The sequence below is a fragment of the Cryptotermes secundus genome, unplaced genomic scaffold, assembly GCF_002891405.2.
Source record: "Cryptotermes secundus unplaced genomic scaffold, Csec_1.0 scaffold860, whole genome shotgun sequence".
Classification (NCBI taxonomy): Eukaryota; Metazoa; Arthropoda; class Insecta; order Blattodea; family Kalotermitidae; genus Cryptotermes; species Cryptotermes secundus.
The window spans coordinates 484,633-505,062 of NW_019739976.1; the positions used below are offsets into that span (position 1 = coordinate 484,633).

The window sequence follows — 20,430 nt, forward strand, 5'->3', positions numbered from 1 at the left end:
AAAAACAGTTCTACACTCACACTCCGTAATCACACTTCACTTTCTAAAATCGCACTAACTGGGAGACATTTCTGCTAAAACTGGCACTTAACAAACGCCAGGATGCCGAGAGGAACGGTAAACATCCCATCCCTGCGAGCAAGCTGAGAATGGTTATTATTTTGAATGTGTCATAAATCCTTCACCACTACGGTCTTCCCTTCAGTGTCATCTCCCAACAGAAGTAGGGTTGGAGCACTTGGAATTTCCATGACATGAACACAGTTATTAGAAAACAGTTTGAACTGTCCAACTCGGTAAGAACGTATACAGTCAATTGCAAAATGCTGTAAGCTAATGAAACGTCCTATTAAAAACTGAATTCTGTGCCAATACAGCTGTGAAGTTAAGATTTTTTAAAATAACCTGATACTTGGCGGGGGGCCGGAGTAAATCAAGTCGCGGGCCGGATACGGCCCGCGGGCCGCCAGTTGGCCATCGCTGATTTACAGCAATGACCCTCATAATGGAGATGAAAGGGATCTCTGAAACGTTGGTTTCTAATGTAACACTGACACAGCTGATTGCCCAAGACTTCAGCAGATTGTATTATTCTGCTGCTGAATACTCATGACATCGACAGGAGGCATATGTCTCACATAAGCCATATACCCTTCATGAAGATGTGAATTCAAGCAGTTCTATAGGCATATCACCATGTAATATAATATTTAAGTAACCTGTCACATTACATATCTTTTATACATGTACACAATATAATTCCGTCAATAATGCAACTATTTCTATCACTCTTTCCCTTCACAACATGTTTCAGCCTCAAACAGCCATCATCAGGTGCCACAGCTACGCCAAAAGTGTTCCACTCTACAGAATGTCCACTTTTTCACATCACATACAAGTATAACTGCGACATTTCATGATTTAAAACGTTCGATGTTATAACTGATACTAAGTTAACATTAGTTAAAATATCATATGCTGCAATTTACTTTAAATTGAGTTCATTAAAAATTTTCCACTAAAATTTTGTAAAATTCCTTTCTAGACCTCTACAAGAGGAGTCATCCAATCGTCCAACCGATATAGTTCGATATCTCTCTCTTTGGATTTTTATACTGTAGCGGCCTGGGTGTTTGTGTGTTGTTTTCTGTACATAAGCCTGGTGTTATGGTTATGTTTTGCCCCTTGCTTGTATGTCGTTCTCTCCACCTGTGTATGGTGTTGTCTTCCACACATACAGGGGAGACAACACTATATGCAGGTGGGACACCTGATGATGGCTGTTTGAGGCCGAAACATGTTGTGAAGGGAAGGAGTGATAGAAATAATTGCATTATTGACGGAATTATATTATGTATAAAAGATGTCACCACGTATTATCTACACAGACCTATCAAGTGTCCACTTATGTTATTCTGTTGGTTTAAGATTAGAAGTCTTGACAAGATTTCACTAAACTGGTCTATACTGACCTTCTACATATGTATGGTTTGAGAGAGAATGAAATCTTCCAGTGATTGAGACTATCTCTTTCTAACGGGCCCAACTGAGTAGGTCTATCCTGCCACATGCATCTGAGGAGGGAGACAGATCCGGTCTCTGAAACGCTGTGGTTTTTTGTCTTATATATACCAGACGATGGATAGAGTCCAAAATAAGCCTAATAGTTCTCTACAAATTGAAAGTGCTTAGTGAAAGCATCAGCAACTGCATTGGGCTGGGCTAAGTGTGTACCATTAACCTCTAGCTGAATGGAACTGGTTCTATGTTCTCTCAAATTAGATACATATTTCTAGAAATGCTGGGGCTTTGACTTTAAATTGTTGTCAATTGACTTCAACCACCTAAGCCTGTCAGACTTGATGGTATTTTTAACAAGTTTTCTGTAACAGGCGAACCTGTCGTAAAAGTAATTGGAAGGTTTCTTTTTAAAGCGACAGTGGAAATAATTTTTCTTAGCGATGAAATACCTTAAGGTATAGGAGAACCAGTGAGAGAATTTGGACTTGCAGCTATAGCCACAAGGTATTGCCTGCTCCATGGCACCTCTAACAGCAGCATTCAGGCTGGTGACTGCTACATCAACAGAAGACGTTTCATACATGCTTGGCCAATCATAAGCAGATAGGATGTTGTAAAGCAAAGTTTAGTTGTCTGCTGTGAAAATTTGATATCTAAAGTCACAATTTAAATTATTATTAACATGAGGTAAAAAGACATCAATACTCAAATGAGGGTGATATGCATCAGAGACTGGACCAATCCGGAGTCAGCAGAAACAGACTTTAGAGCAGTGAAATTTGCAAGAACTAGGTCAAGCATGTTATGACTGGCAACAGCTTCAATGCACTGCCTTAGGCCAAGAAGACATGTGGAGGGGTATATAACATCCTTCTTGAATTTAGAATAATAGTGGCATTTAAGTCTCCCAATAAAATTATGCGGGTATTGTTAGTGTCCAGAGTGTTTTCATGATTGTGAAATTAGTAATAACTTCTGGTTTGGTGTTAGGGGAAAGTAATAGTTACCAATAAACATGTTTATGCCATCAACAGAATCTCAACCCATACACATTCAGAGTAGAGTTCTAAACAGCAAGAAGAAGAAGGAGAACAACAACAATCGGTAGTCAGTACAGCAACCAGCTGTGGGCTGGAAGACCGAGATCAGCTCTGGGGTTCACCCAAACTCCTATCCAATGGGTACGGGGGGCTCTTTCCCTGGAGGTAACTGTGGATCTATACATCCACTCCCCCATACGGCTTCATGGCGTAGTGCTTAATTCATTAGGCACAGGGACAACTTCACCTTACCTATAAACACTAAATTACTTACAGTTGGGAAGTTGCACAGAATCAGCCCACACTTCTTGCGTGCCTCATCATATGATTTGAACTTCACACGGGTTAAAGTCTTCTTCCTATTCTTGGTTTCAACAACAATGTCTTTATCATTGTCATCATTGTGTCCCATACCATCTGTCTTCTCACGTCTGTCCACATCTTCTTTCATGCTTGCAGCAGCTTTGCACACGTCCTCTGGGACCTCTGAAAACTCCCTGTTGAAACATCTTCCCATGTCAGTACTATGAGGCACACTGATGTCTGCATGTGACACGTCACTTAATGTAGTACCTTCAGTAACAACACTGTATGGCAAGTTTCTTGTTATTGTACTATTTCTGGACTCAACATCACTTTCAAGTGAGATATTAGATGATCTACTAGGAGCCTTGAAATCACGCTCAGCCCCATCCTGAATACAGCCGTTTGTCACTTCATAATTCTGATCTTCCCCATCTGTCCTTTCACTCTCATGGCAAGACACAGACAGATCACAGTTACCAATGGTACTGATGTCCAGCTCATCAACATTGCTGCCTTTCCTCACAAATGGAGTGCTTTCTGTACTTTTTAGCTCTGAAAACTGATGCTCAGAACTAAACTGAGATCTCACACCTGAGAAACTATTAATATCTGTAGTAAGTGGCTTGACATGGACAATGTTGGCAAGCATGGTGTCGTCAACATCCATCACACCATGCTTGTGCAGAGTCTTGTCCAGCAGTTGGACACCTGCAGAATTTTTTAAACTGTCAGTTTTTTCTGCAATGCTGCCATTCACAAACACATCTCCTTCCTGATCTTCTAAGTTGGTAACTTCTATGTAACCAATGACCTGCAAAAAAGAAAAAAAGCATTTCATTGAAGGACCATGGCAACCTGAAAAAATACAGGGTTATTCAAAAAGAATGAACTGATTTCATGACGCATTGCTTCAGTTCTATGGAATGAGTCAGTGACCATTTGAAAGAGGAGTTATCTAAGTTGTGAATGGCTGCCACAGGGGCACTGAAGTTGCGTTGTTCTTCCGGCAACGTTCAGTTGTTCGTTTACCCTCGGAAAGGCGAGTTCTCAGCAAAAGGCGTTCTGCGTTCTCGAGTTCGCGAAAACAAATTCGGTTGTCACGGTGCAGCGTGCTTTTCGAAGGTGATTCGGCATTAATCTCCCCTGTCCTAAGAACATTCAATGGTGGTTTCGACAGTTTCAAGAGAGTGGGTGTCTGTGTAAAGGAAGAAGTCCAGGACGACCATGAGTCTTGGGAGGAACAAGTGGCGAGAATCCATGCTGCGTTTGAGAGGAGCCCGCGGAAGTCAACAAATCGAGCTAGCCATGAGCTTGTGATCCCTCAATCCACTGTCTGGCGTGTGCTAACAGTACGTCTACATTTGAAACGATACAGACTGCAGCTTGTTCAGGCACTTACCAATGAAGACAAAAGGAAGCGGATGGAATTTTGCGATTCGATGCTGGAGATGGTGGAAGATGAAACCTTCATTTCGCGTTTAATGTTTAGTGATGAAGCGACTTTTCACTTGAGCAGCACAGTCAATCGCCACAATGTGCGTATTTGGGGAACAGAGCACCCACACGAAACAGTTGAGCACAAAAGAGATTCCCCTAAGGTGAACGTCTTCTGTGTTGTGTCTTAGGACAAGGTTTATGGTCCCTCTTTCTTTGAAGGAAACACTGTTACAGGACAAACCTATCTCGATATGCTCCAAAACTGACTCTTCACTTCACTGCAAGCAGATTCGCATGACTTCATTTTTCAACAAGATGGAGAACCGCCCCATTGGCACCTGATGGTTCGAGCTTTTTTAAATGAAAAAGTGCCCCAGTGATGGATTGGTGGGAAGGGGGCCAAAGACCTTGCTCTTTGTGCTTGACCTGCGAGATCCCCAGACCTCACCGTGTGTGGTTTCTTCTTGTGGAGATATGTAAAAGATCACGTTTATGTTTCACTGCCACCCACTAACCTCGATGACCTTACACACTGAATAACAACAGCGATTAACTCAGTGCATCGTGATATGCTGACACGTGCCTGGGAGAAATTTTCTTATCGCTTTGATGTTGCCCGTGCTGTAGGTGGTGGCCACATTGAACACTTGTAAGACAGGAAATATAAAAGTTTATTGTGAGTAGAATACTTGTGACTTGGCTGGACTTCTGTATTACTTTCCTTTAATAAAATATTGCATAATAGAATCGGTTCATTCTTTTTGAATAACCCAGTATAATTAAATGCCTGAACAAATCAATCTGCCAAACAGAATCTGTCTCTCTTTCTGTCTTTCTGCCCACACAATATCTTCCTCTCTCTGTATACAGCACTAATATCTAAAGGAAATCGTGTAAGAAACACAACAAATGATTATCTCTGTGACAAAGTTTCAGAGAGTATGTTGTGTGTGCATGTGCACATCACACTGCGTTTCAAAGAGTATCAACATCCACAGCTATATATGTCTGTACAAAGACAAACTTGATAATCTTCTGTTAAAACCAAAATAAATATATTAACCTTTAAGAGTCGGCATTTAAACCCCCCACGACTGCGCTGCTGCCGGAGTTAATTTGGCGTTGCCCTTTTAATATTGTAGACTTTCAGAAAAAACTACATATTTTCCGTTCTATGCAGCTTAGAATTACGAACTAAAAACCGCCTGAAAGAGAATGAAATTTCCTACAATATACCTAAGGCAATTTTTACAAATAAATATTAACTGTGATTGTTATGTAATGAAATTCAAAATATACTCTCTTTTATATGTGTAATGAAATTCCAAAAGACTTACCCATAATTTTTTCTTCAAATTTGAGACGTCGTTATATCCAAAATACATTGACACTATACACCAAAATGTTTGGTCAGACTGTACACGAGTTTCAACTCGTTGCGTCGTGTAAGTTTACGCTACTATAGATACTGCGTGCGGGAGCGCGGAGAGGCAGAGTTTGCTTCAGCGCGATGTGAAGGTCACACAGACCTCACTTCTCATACGCTGGTAGACAATCTGGTTCAGTCTCTCGCTTAGCGAACAAACAGGAAGTTATTGTTTCTATCTGGCTGGCCGGACAGTGTTGTCAATGTTCAGTTCCAGATGACTCAATGAAAAATCTTGGCTTCCCCAGAGAAACAGTCCGCCACTGACTCACAAGCTGATAATTCAGACACTCACTAAACACGTCACACTTCCTTGAGAGCTACAGAAGCAGTGATCTGCCCGCACAGAGGAATGTTGGGTCAGCTGTTCTGTGAAGAAGCTTCCACTCTGTTTGGCTGACCAAGTCACAAACAGTCTTACCTACATGTAAACGAAATCGAACCCAGTGCCATGATGAAGGGTTTTATTGTTCAGAGCCAACAATTGGACCTCTGACTTGAACTTGCGTGTGTTTGTTTTGGTTTCAAACTCAACGTCTAACCGGCAGCACTTCTAAAGTGAGCACGTGTCTTGCGTCCAGTATACTGGACTTTCGGCATCTTCGAGGTCACAGGTACCGTCCGGTATACCGGACTTTCGGTCGTTAAAGGTTAAAAATAGACCTGTCCAGATTATAATGGGGTCTAACACTTGACGACTCAATTAAAAGAGCAACAGATATCTTAAAAAAATCTTAATTTTAAATGTTGGATCATACCCATCAGAACTGAAAACACAAGCAATATGAGGTGTGAGTTAATTGGCGATGTCTACCTGTGATGTATTACCAGTAACTACTATGCCTGCACTGTAGTTTGTTCCACATGATACATCAATGGGCAGACTGGGGAAGGCTGGAGACAAAGGCCTTCCATGACGAGTGCGTGGTTTTCACACAACATGCTGAGCCTTTGCATCAAGGTGCTTAAAGGAAATTCTCCAGAGCTGGGTGGAAACTGAGGCACCTCATAGCTTCTCTCTAAGAGTGAAAGGTATCGCAGCATTGATCTATCTACCACTAGACAGGAATGTGATGCCGTCTCGTGGATGACAGAGGAATATGACACAAGGCAGATTGTAGCTGAGTACTTACAAAGTACTTGACCACGATATCAGCAGATGGAAATTCTGACTCCTCAAAAGGCAGTGACTGAGAGAAAGCTTACCAGTCAACATGTCCAATAACGTAGTATAATGTCAGGATATTATTGGGCATGTTATGAAAATATGCAGGAACAGAGAGGAGTGGTCAATGTGACACAAATATGCAAGTATGGACCATTCAGGATGAACTGCTAGCCCTGGACTAAAGGCAAGGGTCCACAGGCAGAAAACGTTTTGTGGGAATTGGAAGGCCGCTCTAGTGCTGTGAATGTCTTCCATCTTTGACTACAGCCTTCAGCTAAGCTTGGCATGAGTCGTCTGCAGCGACTCTTGCTATGCTATTCCTGGGTAGGGAATTGAAGCATTTCCTGGGGCTTTAATGGCAACTGCATGAGCTACAGCTTCTGGAAGATTTGAATCAGATTAATGAGTGTTGGGAGACCACCACAAGTAGTTTGAGATAGGTTTCTGCCAGAGTGGCAGATAGATGCAACACTGTGGGAAGGCAAGTGGTGTTTCAAATGGGCGATTTGGTTTTGATCAGGTTACACTTGATGAGTTCCTAGCTGTTCCACCATCCCAAAAAGTTAGACTATAAATGGTCTGCACCACTCATAACAGATAAGTTTGTTATCTCCTGTTAGAACTTTGTTAGCCAATCCTCATACAGGAGTGATTATAAGAAAAGTGCATGTATCTCAATTTAAGCCACATTTCTGGCTGAATAATATACAGAATGTACAAATGAAAGGAATCTAACATAAAAAGTTCATATTTCAGAAACTGTCATACATGTATCTGGTTTATATCATTGGAAAGGAAAACTCTGAAAGTTTTCATGCCTGGGTTATGTGCATGTGGCAGCTGGTGACCTTCGGCAAGCTCAGTAATTATATCACCACAGGAACAGGTTCAATGTGTGTTGTAGCTAGCAGAGCTGAGAGCTCTTATGGCTGTCCAGTATCATTCTAGAATGCAATATGGATGTTAATCTCCTACACAGAAATGCATTTTGTCTGGGACAACAAACTGAAAACTACAGGTAGTCTGTCGTGTGTAAAACCTCCTGGAAAGACATGGACTTCTGGAGAAAATGTAATTGCATTAGAGAGGCATTCCAGCGAAGTCTGCACAAATCAATTTGTTCTGCTAGCTTGCAGTTACAAATTTCATGTTCAACAGTGCATGATGTGCTACATAGAAGTTCCATTTAAGAGCATGCAAGATTTAAATGATTTATGCACTAAAACCAAGTGACGATGTGGCATGTGTAAATTTCGCTGTGGACATGCTAGAAAGGAATAATGTGTCACCTGATTTCCTCCGCCAAGTGTGCTTCTTGGACGAGGCAACGTTCCATGTCAATGGAGTTGTAAACAGGTACAACTGCAGGATTTGAGGCAGTCAAAATTCACATGTCACATATGAGTTGGAGAGAGGCAGCCCCAAAGTGAACATGTGGTCTGGCTTAATGCACGACAAGTTGGACAGCTCTTCCTTTCAGAAAAAATGTGACCCGACATTTGTACTTGGACATGCTGGAGCTGTATGCACTGCCCCAATTACCACCTCAAACTATCCTCCAACAAGACGGAGAGCTGCAACATTTCTGCCACCATGCTAGGAATCACCTGGACAGAGATGGCTGGGCAGAAGTGGACCAACTGCTTGGCCTCCAAGGATGCCAGATTTAATCCCACTGGATTTTTCTTGTGGGGTTATGTGAAGAACATTCTCTACCAGGTTAAGATCAATGACCTTCAACAATTGAAAGTACACATAAAGCATGCTGTGGCTACGGTAACAACAAACATGCTTCAAACAATGTGAAACGAGGTCGAATATCGTCTGGGTATTTGTCATGTCACCAAGGAAGTCCACACTGAAATTTATATAATCAGAAAAAACTCTGACAGTTTCCTTTTGTAATGTGTACAACAAATTCTTTCTGAGATTTTTATTTTGGCTACCTTTCATCTAGACACCCTGTATTTCTTGGTCTTGTATGTGTTATCTGAGTACTGACACTAGGAGCCTAACTGGAAGTGAGTTGGGTTTATGTTACTGTCTTTCTTTCTAGAACTGGAGGTTTATCCTTGTCCCTCCTAGCCTATATCCTTTGCCGGGCTGTCTTGGGAAGACGTACTGGAACCCTTCCCACAGCGTCATTGTCAGCATTGATCTCTGAATGTCTCATCACAATGATGCAACAGTCAACAAACCTTCCGGCCCTGGGCTAGCTGTCCACATAGGCCCTAAAAGCAGACAGTGTCAGGAGCTGGGAAAAATTAATTGCGTGGATGAAGAAAGCAGTCTTTTGGGATTTGGCACCGTGTATAAGTGGTGTTAACCGACGTTTCGGAGGAATGTATCGCCTCCATCTTGAAAGCCTTAAATCTAATTGCGTGGATGTTCGCGAGTGGCAAAGATCAGTCTGTTCTTCTGTAAGAGGGGGGGGGGCATGGAAATATTGAGCCATGTTAAATGTTCCGATGGTCTGAAGAGTTGCCTGTTCAGTCTGGTATCCTCCCCTCCCAAGGCCATGCCATAGCTCAGGCGGTTAGTGGTGGGATTCCCACTGCAGTGGTCCAGGATTCGGCCTGGGTCAGGTCATGTGGGATTTGTGGTGGACAAAGTGGCACTGGGGCAGGTTTTTTTTTCCAAGTACTTCAGTTACCCTTGCCAATCTTCATTCCACCAACTGTTCCACAATCACCACCTATCATCTGGGGCTGGTACAATAGGCCAATAGTGGCTGCAGTACCAAGTGGACTCAGTCTGAACCCACTAAGTATAATCCTCTCTTCTTTCATTGCTCCCAAGGCATCTGTGCCATTACTTCCTCAGCTTACATAACCCAATCATTCCCAAGTACTCTGTGATTTGCACCTTCCCCTAGATGTTTAGACTGTAAAGGCCCTCCATAAAATTGTGCAGAGCTGAAAGTTTGTCTTATGATTGCCAGTGGCCAGCGAGGTAGGTGGTGAAATTCTGTTAGGGTTGCGTGTTCTAAATTATTTTTGGTTTCTCATTCTGGCCATTGAGGGTAATAGACTGCCTTGTTGCAATGTGTGTGTAGGAAGCATTGCAACTAGGGCTTTGCTGGGGATTTATTGCCCCATTTTGGATGACTGAGTTTGAAAACACAATGAGAGTTTTTGCTGTGGTATGTTTTCTATGTATTTAGGCTTTCATTTGTGTTTCTATTCAATGTGATGATAATGGGGTAACATTCTGAGTGGTGAGTTCCGTTCTTTTTCTGGGATTCCTGTCTGGACCAACCAAGCTGGTTGGGGTTATAGGTTCAATAATATTGCAAAGCTGGGAATATGGTCAGAGTTTTGTAATGTTCTCACTGTTTGCAAATGTTGCAGATTAATAGTCAGTTTATTATGTTATTATTACTGTTGTGGTAATTGCAGTGTTCCTTATTTTGATAGCATAGTTGGTTGAGGCATTATGTTACAAGCCAGAAGGTCATGGATTCAAATCCCAATGAGGTCACTGGATGTTTTTCAATTGTCCTAATCCTTCCAGCCGCACTGTGGCCCTGGGGTCGACTCAGCCTCTAACAGAAATGAGTACCCAGAATATTCTTGGGGGTAAAGGGCGGCCAGCTTGTAAGGCTGACAACGTTGCTGCCATCTATGAGCCAATTGTCTAGAAAAATGTGGGAACCTCAACATCTCACAACCCTATGGGCCTCCACGGTCTGTTACAGGGATACCTTTACTTACTTCTTTACTGTTATTAACTAGGTATTTGGGGGGGTAATGCTCAAAGCTTGGACATCCTAGTCCACCAGGGGAGCACTGAGAACACAACAAAGTAACCAGGGACAAATGCAGCTACCATGCCCCAAGCTGTAAGGGTAAAGAGGGAAGGAGCTGTCAAGTCTTCACTAATAGTTGCCTGGTAATGGCTGCTCCTGGGCTGAAGTCCTCTCTGAATTGCAGCTCCCTTCCAACTGAACTAAGCTGTAACTTTGACCTGCTTATAACTCCTGGGCATGAACCACTGTAGAAAACACAGCCTCCAACAGTACCTCTATTGTTGTGTGTTGAATCAGTGCCATTGAGACATTTTTGTTTACAACTGTTACCAATCAATTGCTGCTGTATAGCTGCTTATTTTACGACCATTGACTAGCAATGGGTCTACATGGCACACTGCTCCCTCCTTAAGGGTATTCACCCTCTATAGCCTACAGGTGTACCATCTCTTCTTTTCTGAGGGCTGTGCTTTTGACATCTGTGATCAGTCTTGCCTTCCTTCCCTGTGGCTCAGTCCTCACAATAATTACTCTCCAACTGCTCCCACTGATCCCTCCCCAAGGCCGCTGGTCCTAAGCAGCTCCCTGACATGGTGCCATTTGGCCCAGGTGTATCACCATCATCCTCGATCTAGGGTTCCTCTGGATCCTGTGTACCACATTATCTGGGTTACTACCTTGTACGGGCCTTCCCATGAGGACTGGAGCTTGGGCAATGTCACCTTTGTACGGGTTGGGCAACAGAGCCACACTTTGTCACCATGTTGCAGCCCAAGCAGTTGGCCAGTCTGTCATAATGAGTTTTCATCTGGTCCCTGGCCAAGCTTCAGGTGTGGGTGGGCATAACTGTGGAAGTCATGTAGACTGTACACTAAATTTGCCGCATGATTCATTATGGGTCATTCATTGTTGGGGGGGTGCCCCAAACAGTAGGTTGCAGGGCAGCTGGAGTTCCTCCTAAACACTAGGGTCAAGCTTATAGTATCATGAGCGGATGCCCTGTAAGCAAGGAGGAAGATGGGTACTCTTGCAACCCAGTCCCACTGGTCTGATGAGACAACCTTCCATAGTTGTTTCTCGACTGTTTTGATGTAGCACTCAACCATGCCATCCAACTGCAGGTGCAGGGGTGTGGTGTGCATCTTGCTTACTCCAAGTCGTTGCAAAACCTCCTGTATCAGACAAGATTCAAAGCTACGGCCCTGGTCATGATGCAGCTGCTACAGTACTCCAAAACAGCAGATAATGCTGGTAACCAGCGCTGCTGCCACTGTTGAAGTCTCTTGATTAGGAATGGCATAGGCATCTGGCCACTTTGTAAAACAGTCCAAAGCAATCAGGAGGTATCGGTTTCCTTGGTTGCTTCATGGGAAAGGCCCTGCTACATTGATGGCCATCCTTTAGCATGGGCCCCAACATTGTACTGATGCATTTGGCTCCAATTCCTAGTTCAGGGGCCACGACTGGCTGCTGAACCTTATTCAGGGTCTTGTTGACACCCAAGTGATCTCCTAATTGTCTGCCGTGTAGTTTGGTCAGCACTTCCTTCACTCTTCTCCAAGGGAGAACTATCTGGGCTATTTTAGATTGTTCGTCAGTGGATTCCCAGTTGCACTCTAACATGCTGTACCTCACAGCAAGGGACTTCCATTGGGCCCAGTAGCTTTTGTACATAGGGCTTCAGTCAGTGATGTATTTCCATTCTTGGCGCTGTCCAGTCTTTATTTCCTCCAGAATGGGCCTTATGTACTGCTCATTCAGTTGTTCTGTTCTCAGAATGACTGGATCCCAGCCGGCAGCCACTACAGCTGCAATAGCATGTACCTGCTTGATGTCTGCCTTTGCCTCAATTTTGTGGCAGTGAGTATACACTTTGTTGAACTCTTCAAAACATAAGGTGGTAAGGTACTGCCACAATTCAAAGTCAACTCAATGCTTGGCAGATTATACTGTGGCATATTTGCTCAAAGCAAGAACTATGAAGCCAGCTCAGACAGCCGCTGCTAATGAATATTGGCTCTGCAAACATTCCCACTGCTAGGCAACAGCTTCATAAGCATGCAACAATACCAGTACCATTGTTAAACAAGGTGTCTGCCCTTGGAAGCCGCTACTAAGCACAGCAGTGAAAACTGTGACCGAGAACACTAGTCTGTATGTGACAGTGATTTGTAAAGTGTAGTCACAAGTTGTTTAAGGGTCCAGTAAATCTGATTACCAATCCAAACCCTCTCTACAGTCACTCAATCACATACCAATACCAACAAATTTTTCTTTGTGAGTAACAACTAAAAACTGTACTATACTAAACTATACTACTGGAAATTATGCTTGAAGAACATTAAGATGTATGATGATTAATTCAGCTTAATTTCCAATTATCAATAGAACCTCCGTCGAGTGTAACAATATATATTCTTGTCACCATTTTCTCACATTTGCCTTACATGTTTCGGCTCACAAAGAGCCATCATCAGAGGCATCCACAACAAAAACATGGATGCCTCTGATGATGGCTCTTTGTGAGCCGAAACATGTAAGGCAAATGTGAGAAAATGGTGACAAGAATATATATTGTTACACTCGACGGAGGTTCTATTGATAATTGGTGATTGATAGTGTAACGGACCAAAATGAAACAATTCAAAATCAGCTTAATTTGTTACTTTTGCTGGACCATCTAGATGTATGAGCATGGAAACATTCAACAGTAGTAGGCAACTTGAATTTATGCTAACATGTGCATAATTCTTAACATGCCACCATGTAGGAACTGGAAACCTAATTAACAATACTGACTGCAAAGCCCTGCAGCAGAGCTCCTTACTAGAACCCCCAAGGTTGCTTGGGAGTAAATGGGGCTGCACAGAGATACCCACAATGTTTCAAAACGTTATCCCTTCGGCTTCATTTTCAATTTGGGAAACAAAGTGAAATCACAGGGGGCTCAGCCCGGCAAGTATGGAGGATGGGGAACGATAACCATGATGTTGTTAGTCACAAACCCTGTGGTTTTCAGAGACATGTGGGTGGGTGCATTGTCATGATGAAGGAGCAATGCGGTGTACGTTCAAATTTTCTGTTAAGATCTCCTGGCAAACCCCATAACTGATTCCAACAGTGTCTGTGAGCTCATGGATTGTTTGGCGATATCCTTCATGGACGAGTTCTCGAATTTTTTCAACATTTTCTGTTGTTTGTTGGTGCTTGGTCGCCCTGAATGTTTGTCATCTTCAACTGACTCTCGACTGGCATTGAAACATGAATGTCATTCAAAAACCACTGTCTGGCTTAAGGAATGTTCTCCAAAAGCCTCATGAAGCATTTCAAGGATTTCAGTGGTGGATTTACCGAGCTTCACACAAAACCTGATGCAGACATGTTGCTCGATTTTGCCATCCATTGCAGACAAAACTAAACACAAAGTCGAAAAAGCACTTGTGTAAAACAGTGTGTGTTCACAGTGTGGAGTCATATGGCAGACTGATGCAATAGGCTTGCGGAAGTGTGACCTTAGCCTGCCCTTTCATTTTCTTTCACCGACACAGTTACAACAATAACAGCCCATAAACTTTCTGACAGCACCTCGTACTATTTGAAAGAGGTCAAGGAATCAGACTTCTGTCGTAGCAATTTTGACTTCCACTCTGGTCAGAAGTAATGGTTATTACTACTACATAAGGAATTAATTATCAACACACAAGATTACCAGTTAGGAAACTTGGTGCCTACCTGCAGACATTGTTCAAAGTTTCAGTACTTATCTTCCAACAAGTCCATGGAAATGTTTCCATTTCTGTAGCTGTAACAATGCTCAGATGGGTGAATAAACTTTCAACAACCTGGTATGGTAATAAAATCAATTTTTTGCTCTAGTTTGACAGTCACAGCAACAGCAAACTGACTTCTCATGTCCACTCACATCATACGTACCATTCTATTATCCTTCCTGGCTTTCTCTGTGTCTATACCATTCAGCAGTTGGTGGGAGAAGATTACTGTCAGTTCCCCAGCCAATGTGCCCTGAGCTACAGCATTCACCCAGTCACAGGTTGACAAACCCTGCAAATTAAACACCCCAATGAAACTAATTCATATGTGCTGTTCTGCATGGTGCTTCTTTTAGGTACTACCTAATGTTAATAAGTAACACGATGGTTTCTCTGATCCTCTACAGGCAAGAGGTGGAGAGAACCTTCATACAGGATGTGAAATGTCACCCCCTTGTTCAGGGTTGAAGAATAAGCCAAGGAAGATACCTGCCAGAAGCAGGACAATCTGCCTACTAGAAGCTTGTGTTCATATAGAAAAGCAGAAGGGAACTGCTAGACAACTCACCAGTTTCCAGTGGCTCTCTCATAGAACAGACAGAACAGAGCAAACCAATAGGAGCCAAGACAAGGATAACTATTACTGGCCCTGAAAAGGACTGCTAGTGCAGATCTGGGAAGGTAGTAAAGGTGTGGTGGGCAAAGAAGTGAGGAAAATGGGACAGCAGCTGTGTGTGGATTGTAGGCATGCAGTTGGGGATAAAAAAAGGGTGAAGTACTGGGAGAAAGCAAGGATAGGAAGGAAATACTTAGGGCTGATGGGTGTTGACAGAGGCAGAGGTAAAGAGCTGCATGTATGGTCCTACATGGCCCCATCTTATATAAACCTGAGCATCTGGCAAGTGGATTGCTCTGCTTGCTACCTGCTTCATGCTGGTTTCTTGTATAGCTTATTCTTTGACCTCGAAGACAGAGGCGACATGTTCTTCCAAAATGTCAACTGATTTTCAACAAATTACATGGCAATAGAGCTCAGAAGACAGAACTCTTCATAACTGCCACTGTGAGAACCTCAAATCCTATACAGAACTGAACAGTTATAACAGGAAAATGTTTGAACAACACATTCAACTGTATTCCACTCATTATAATCCACTCACTACATAGATATGATCTTACAACTATCTCCTGTGTAAATAAAGAGGTATTGAAATTCAATAGGCAAGTAAAGAAAATATGCAAACTGAATCCAAATGTGAAACTAATGGAAATTGATCTACAAAGACAACACTTTACGAGGCATGGACAACATCTAAATCAATGGGGCAAAGAGTTAGTTGCCTCAGAGCTGGCAAAGATAATCAATCAACTCTTAACTAAGTCAAAAACTAATCCTATCCTAATGCAATGGAAACAGGACATTTTGCCTGAAGAAAATTCAACTTCACAAAATGAAATTGAAGAAGTGGTGTTATCGAATAACTGTAAAAAGTCTGTAAAATTAAATAAGTGTCAAGGTGAAAAAATTGAGGATAATAGCAAAAGATCTACGTGACCTAGAAAAAAACCAGCAACAAAAGCAAATGATTTTTATGGTAAAACCATTTAATAAGTGTAAAACAAAAACCACGAAAAATAACATTGTAAAAATATTTCACCAAAACATACGTGGTTTAAGAAATAAGTATAATGAAATATTATGTCATTTACAAGAGTATACACCTCAAGTAATCTGTTTCACTGAACATCATCTTGGTAGAGATGAAATAGCTCATATTAAATTGACCAATTATACTCTAGGTGCATATTATAGTAGGAACAATTTTAATAATGGTGGTATGTGTATATATGTGCATGATAGTTTAACAACACATACTATTAATCTTGATAAATTTTGTTGTGATAAGGATATTGAAGCCTGTGCTGTCACTATAAATTTTAAAATAATGATCTTAACTATATATAGATCCCCTTCCAGTGATTATAAAATATTTTTGAGTAAACTGGAATGAATTCTACAAAATTTGTATATAAAAAAGGATAATATTATTGTTTGTGGAGATTTCAATGTGAATTTTATAGAAAACTCTCATAAGAAAACCAGACTTGAAGATATTTTTAGCTCCTTCAATCTTAGTAGTATTATTACCTTTCCTACTAGAATAGGACCAAATTCATCCACAATTATTGATAATATATTTATTAATGAACAACATATTATTGACTATGAAGTTCTCTCTATCACTAATGGATTATCTGATCATGAAGCACAATTATTAATTGCACAATTTCCATTACCTTGTATCAAAAAGAATGAAATTATAGTTAAAAGAAATATAAATGATTATAATTTGGCAGAATTTACAATGAAACTAAGTTATGAAAAATGGGAACTAGTTTATAACAATAATGACATTAATACTAGCTTTATTCATTTTCTAAATATTTTGTTGAGACATTTTTATGAGTCGTTCTCAATAACAAGTAGACAAAGATACAAACAGAAACCATGGCTCACCACTGGTATAAGAATTTCTTGTAGAAATAAAAAAACAATATATCTTGAAGCAAAAAAAAAGTAATAACCCTATATTAGCCACCTATTATAAGAGCTATCGTAAAATATTAAACAGAGTGATAAATCTAGCTAAGAAGATGACATTTGATAATCAAATCAAATATTCAAAAAATAAAGTTAGAACCACTTGGGGAATAATAAATAGTGAAGTGTTAAAGAAAGGAAATAGAGACATTATTCAAACCTTGGACATCGAAGGTAAAAAGAATACTAACTTGAATGATATTGTTGAAACATTTAATAGGTATTTTAGTGGTATATAATATACATAAATATATAAAAGGAAATGGTAAAAATTTCAAATCTAAAAATACTAATTATATGACATACTTGACTGATGCATTTGGGAGTCCACTACCTAGCATAAAAACTATAAAAACTACGAGTAGGGAAATAGAAAGGATTATATGGTCCCTAAAATCTAGTCAAACCCATGGATATGATGAAATTTCAAATAATATACTCAAAGCCTCTAAAATCTTTATTAGTGAACCGATAAGTTACTTATGTAACAGAGCTTTGCAGGAGGGTATTTTCCCAGACAGACTAAAATATGTTACAATTATGCCAATATACAAAAAAGGTAATAAAAACCTAGTATCAAATTACAGACCTATATCCATATTGACATCTATTAGTAAGATTTTTGAAAAGGTAATCTATAGTAGATTGTTAAAACATTTGAATGATAATAGTATATTAAATAAATATCAATTTGGATTTAGAGAAAATCAAGGGACTGAAAATGCAATGTATAGACTTATCTCTGGAATACCAGACTTTTTAAATAAAAAAATGCAAGTCTCTGGGATTTTCTGTGACTTAGAAAAGGCTTTCGATTGTGTTAGCCATGATATATTATTGGATAAATTGAGGTATTATGGAATAAAAGACAAGCAATACGACCTACATAAGTCATATCTATTGGATAGAAAACAGAGAACTGCTATTTCCAGTGGGACAAACAGTAGTAAAGTAAACTCACAATGGGTTAAAGTAACTAATGGTGTCCCACAAGGGTCGATACTAGGACCACTGTTGTTTATAATATATATAAATGACTTGCCAAAGATTTTAGAAACTAAGAGTATTCCCATTCTATTTTCTGATTTTAATTTCTCAAGACAATCCAATAAAACTTAAAAATTCAATAAATGAAGTATACAGGATATTGGAGGACTGGTTTAAAAAAAATTAATGTCACTGAATTTAATGAAAACATATTATATAAACTTCACTGTAAAAAATAATTTAGTTAGAGAAATGGGGGGCATAGGAACGGTTTTATTAAACACAAATTACATAAAATTTCTTGGCCTGACTATACAAAATGATATAACTTGGGGCAGACATATAGAGGAGATAATAAAGAAACTAAATACAGCTTGTTATATGATAAGAAATGTAAAACCAGTGGTGTCTGTAAAAACATTAAAAAGTGTTTATTACTCATACTTCCATTCTGTTATGACATATGGAATAATGTTTTGGGGTAACTCAGCACAAGCTGAAAGAGTTTTTAAGATACAAAAGAGAGTTATAAGAATAATAATAGGATGTGGTTTCAGAGAGTCATGCAGAGAACTGTTTAAGAATTTGAATATATTCCCTTTAAGAACACAGTATATATACTCTCTTCTGGTGTTTGTAGTAAAAAACAAAGAAATATTTAATACAAATAGGGATTGCTATGATATAAACACTACACATAATATGGACATACATATGAGCCAGGTAAATTTGGCGAAATATGGTAATGGGGTAACTCACATGGCTGTAAGGATTTACAGTGCACTACATAATAAAATTAAAGTAACTTCTAATGATATAAATAAGTTTAAAAACAAGTTAAAGGAACTCCTTTATTTAAACTCTTTATATACACTTGATGATTATTTTAAGAGATGATTATACAGCTATATAAGTGTATAAGCGTATAACAGTGGTTTTCCTGCGACCTGTGTGTTATCCTGACAACTTGGGCTGTCTGTACGAGGCCTGATTGTATGTTTTATTGGACTAGGGACAAATGATACGTAGTCATCATGAAATTTTAACTTTGTAATTTTTTTGTAATTATGATAATAAGTGACAATGCAAGTGTTATATGCATGTTGTATTTAATTATAACAATGTATCAATCATTGTATCAATAGTTATTGCAACAATGGTTGTAAATATGTTGTAATATCTTTATGACGTAGTCCTCTGGATTAATTTTATTGTAACCTGGACTTTGACGTGTTCTATATCTGGAGGCACCATCGCCAAATGTAGATCTGATGAACAAAAATAAATTGAAATTGAAATTGAAATCAATAACACTTACCCAAGCCACTGAATTCTGAGGCAGCAGAGGATAACTGCTGAACCCAAAACGCCTTACTGGGTTCAAAGTTCCATTTGCATGCCCCAAGCTGAAATGAACAAAACAGTCATTGCTATTCAAATAACCCAATGCGTCCATGAAGCTTTTCATGCTCAAGTGATAGTTTCTACAATTTTAACCTCTACTGTCTATACATCAGTGTGTCAATATGGGTGTACATTAAGCATCACATTGCTGTGCTTAATATGTAGAGACCATTGCTACAATGTTAAAGCCTGGCCACCAGCTCCATAATACTTAGAGATTTAAATTTCTTATTCCTGAATGATAAGGGCCACTGAGCTTGACTGCATGGAACCATGCTATGGTGTTGTGTGCCCTCCTACCAGTGAAACAAAAGCACTGGGAATGGAACATGACAAACTGTTCACCGCTGAAACCAGATGGGTAGCTTCTAACTACAGCATACAACATACAAAGGTTCCATCATAGCTCATGTATTTGCAACACAGCACAGAATACTTTATGTCAGTCAGTCCACAACACAACATGTGTAGCACTCTCCATGACCAGACTTTCATCTATCATCAAAACAGAAACCAAATTAATATGATTCTAGTTCATGCCTGTCACAAAGGGATTCCAGTTTTGCAGGAACATCCAAACAAAATCCTCTGTTTACACTATTCAATTGTGAACATAAAAGCTGGAGATTTTAATGACCTAAACATTTCTTACCATGTTCAACATTTTGATAACATGAAAAATTTATCACATACAGTCAACTCTCGATGATTATCCGGGGGCGGATTAACCGGTTTGCGGCTTAACCGGGGCTACTGAGGCTTTTTTGAGACTTATATGTTGTTTAATATTCATTCACTTTTGTTTCACATGGTGAGTTTGTAACACTATTTTCACACTAGTGTGAACCGAGCTCTGCATTCTTTGGTCCCGTTATGCTAACACAATGTTCTAGGGTAGGGGTGAAAAAATGCAAGGATTTATGGAAAGTTTCAAGGACAGATACACCACCCCAGTTGGTCTCTTTGTATTGATCTTCAAGTGCGTTAGCAAAATATCCACTGAAACCTGTCCACAGAGTCT

At 40.1% G+C, this 20,430-nt stretch overlaps 1 protein-coding gene across 4 annotated transcripts in view; it reads right to left on the bottom strand.

Annotated features, from left to right (window-relative positions):
* Window positions 1-20,430, bottom strand: part of LOC111872240 — a 103,054-nt gene that overhangs the window by 5,194 nt on the left and 77,430 nt on the right. For all 4 annotated transcript variants that reach the window (XM_033754621.1, XM_033754623.1, XM_033754622.1 and 1 more), the window contains 3 exons: window positions 19,324-19,411; window positions 14,580-14,708; window positions 2,836-3,678 (listed from right to left, as the gene is read on the bottom strand). In XM_033754621.1, the coding sequence (XP_033610512.1) occupies window positions 2,836-3,678; window positions 14,580-14,708; window positions 19,324-19,411 (1,060 nt within the window). The remainder of the gene's footprint in view (window positions 1-2,835; window positions 3,679-14,579; window positions 14,709-19,323; window positions 19,412-20,430) is intronic.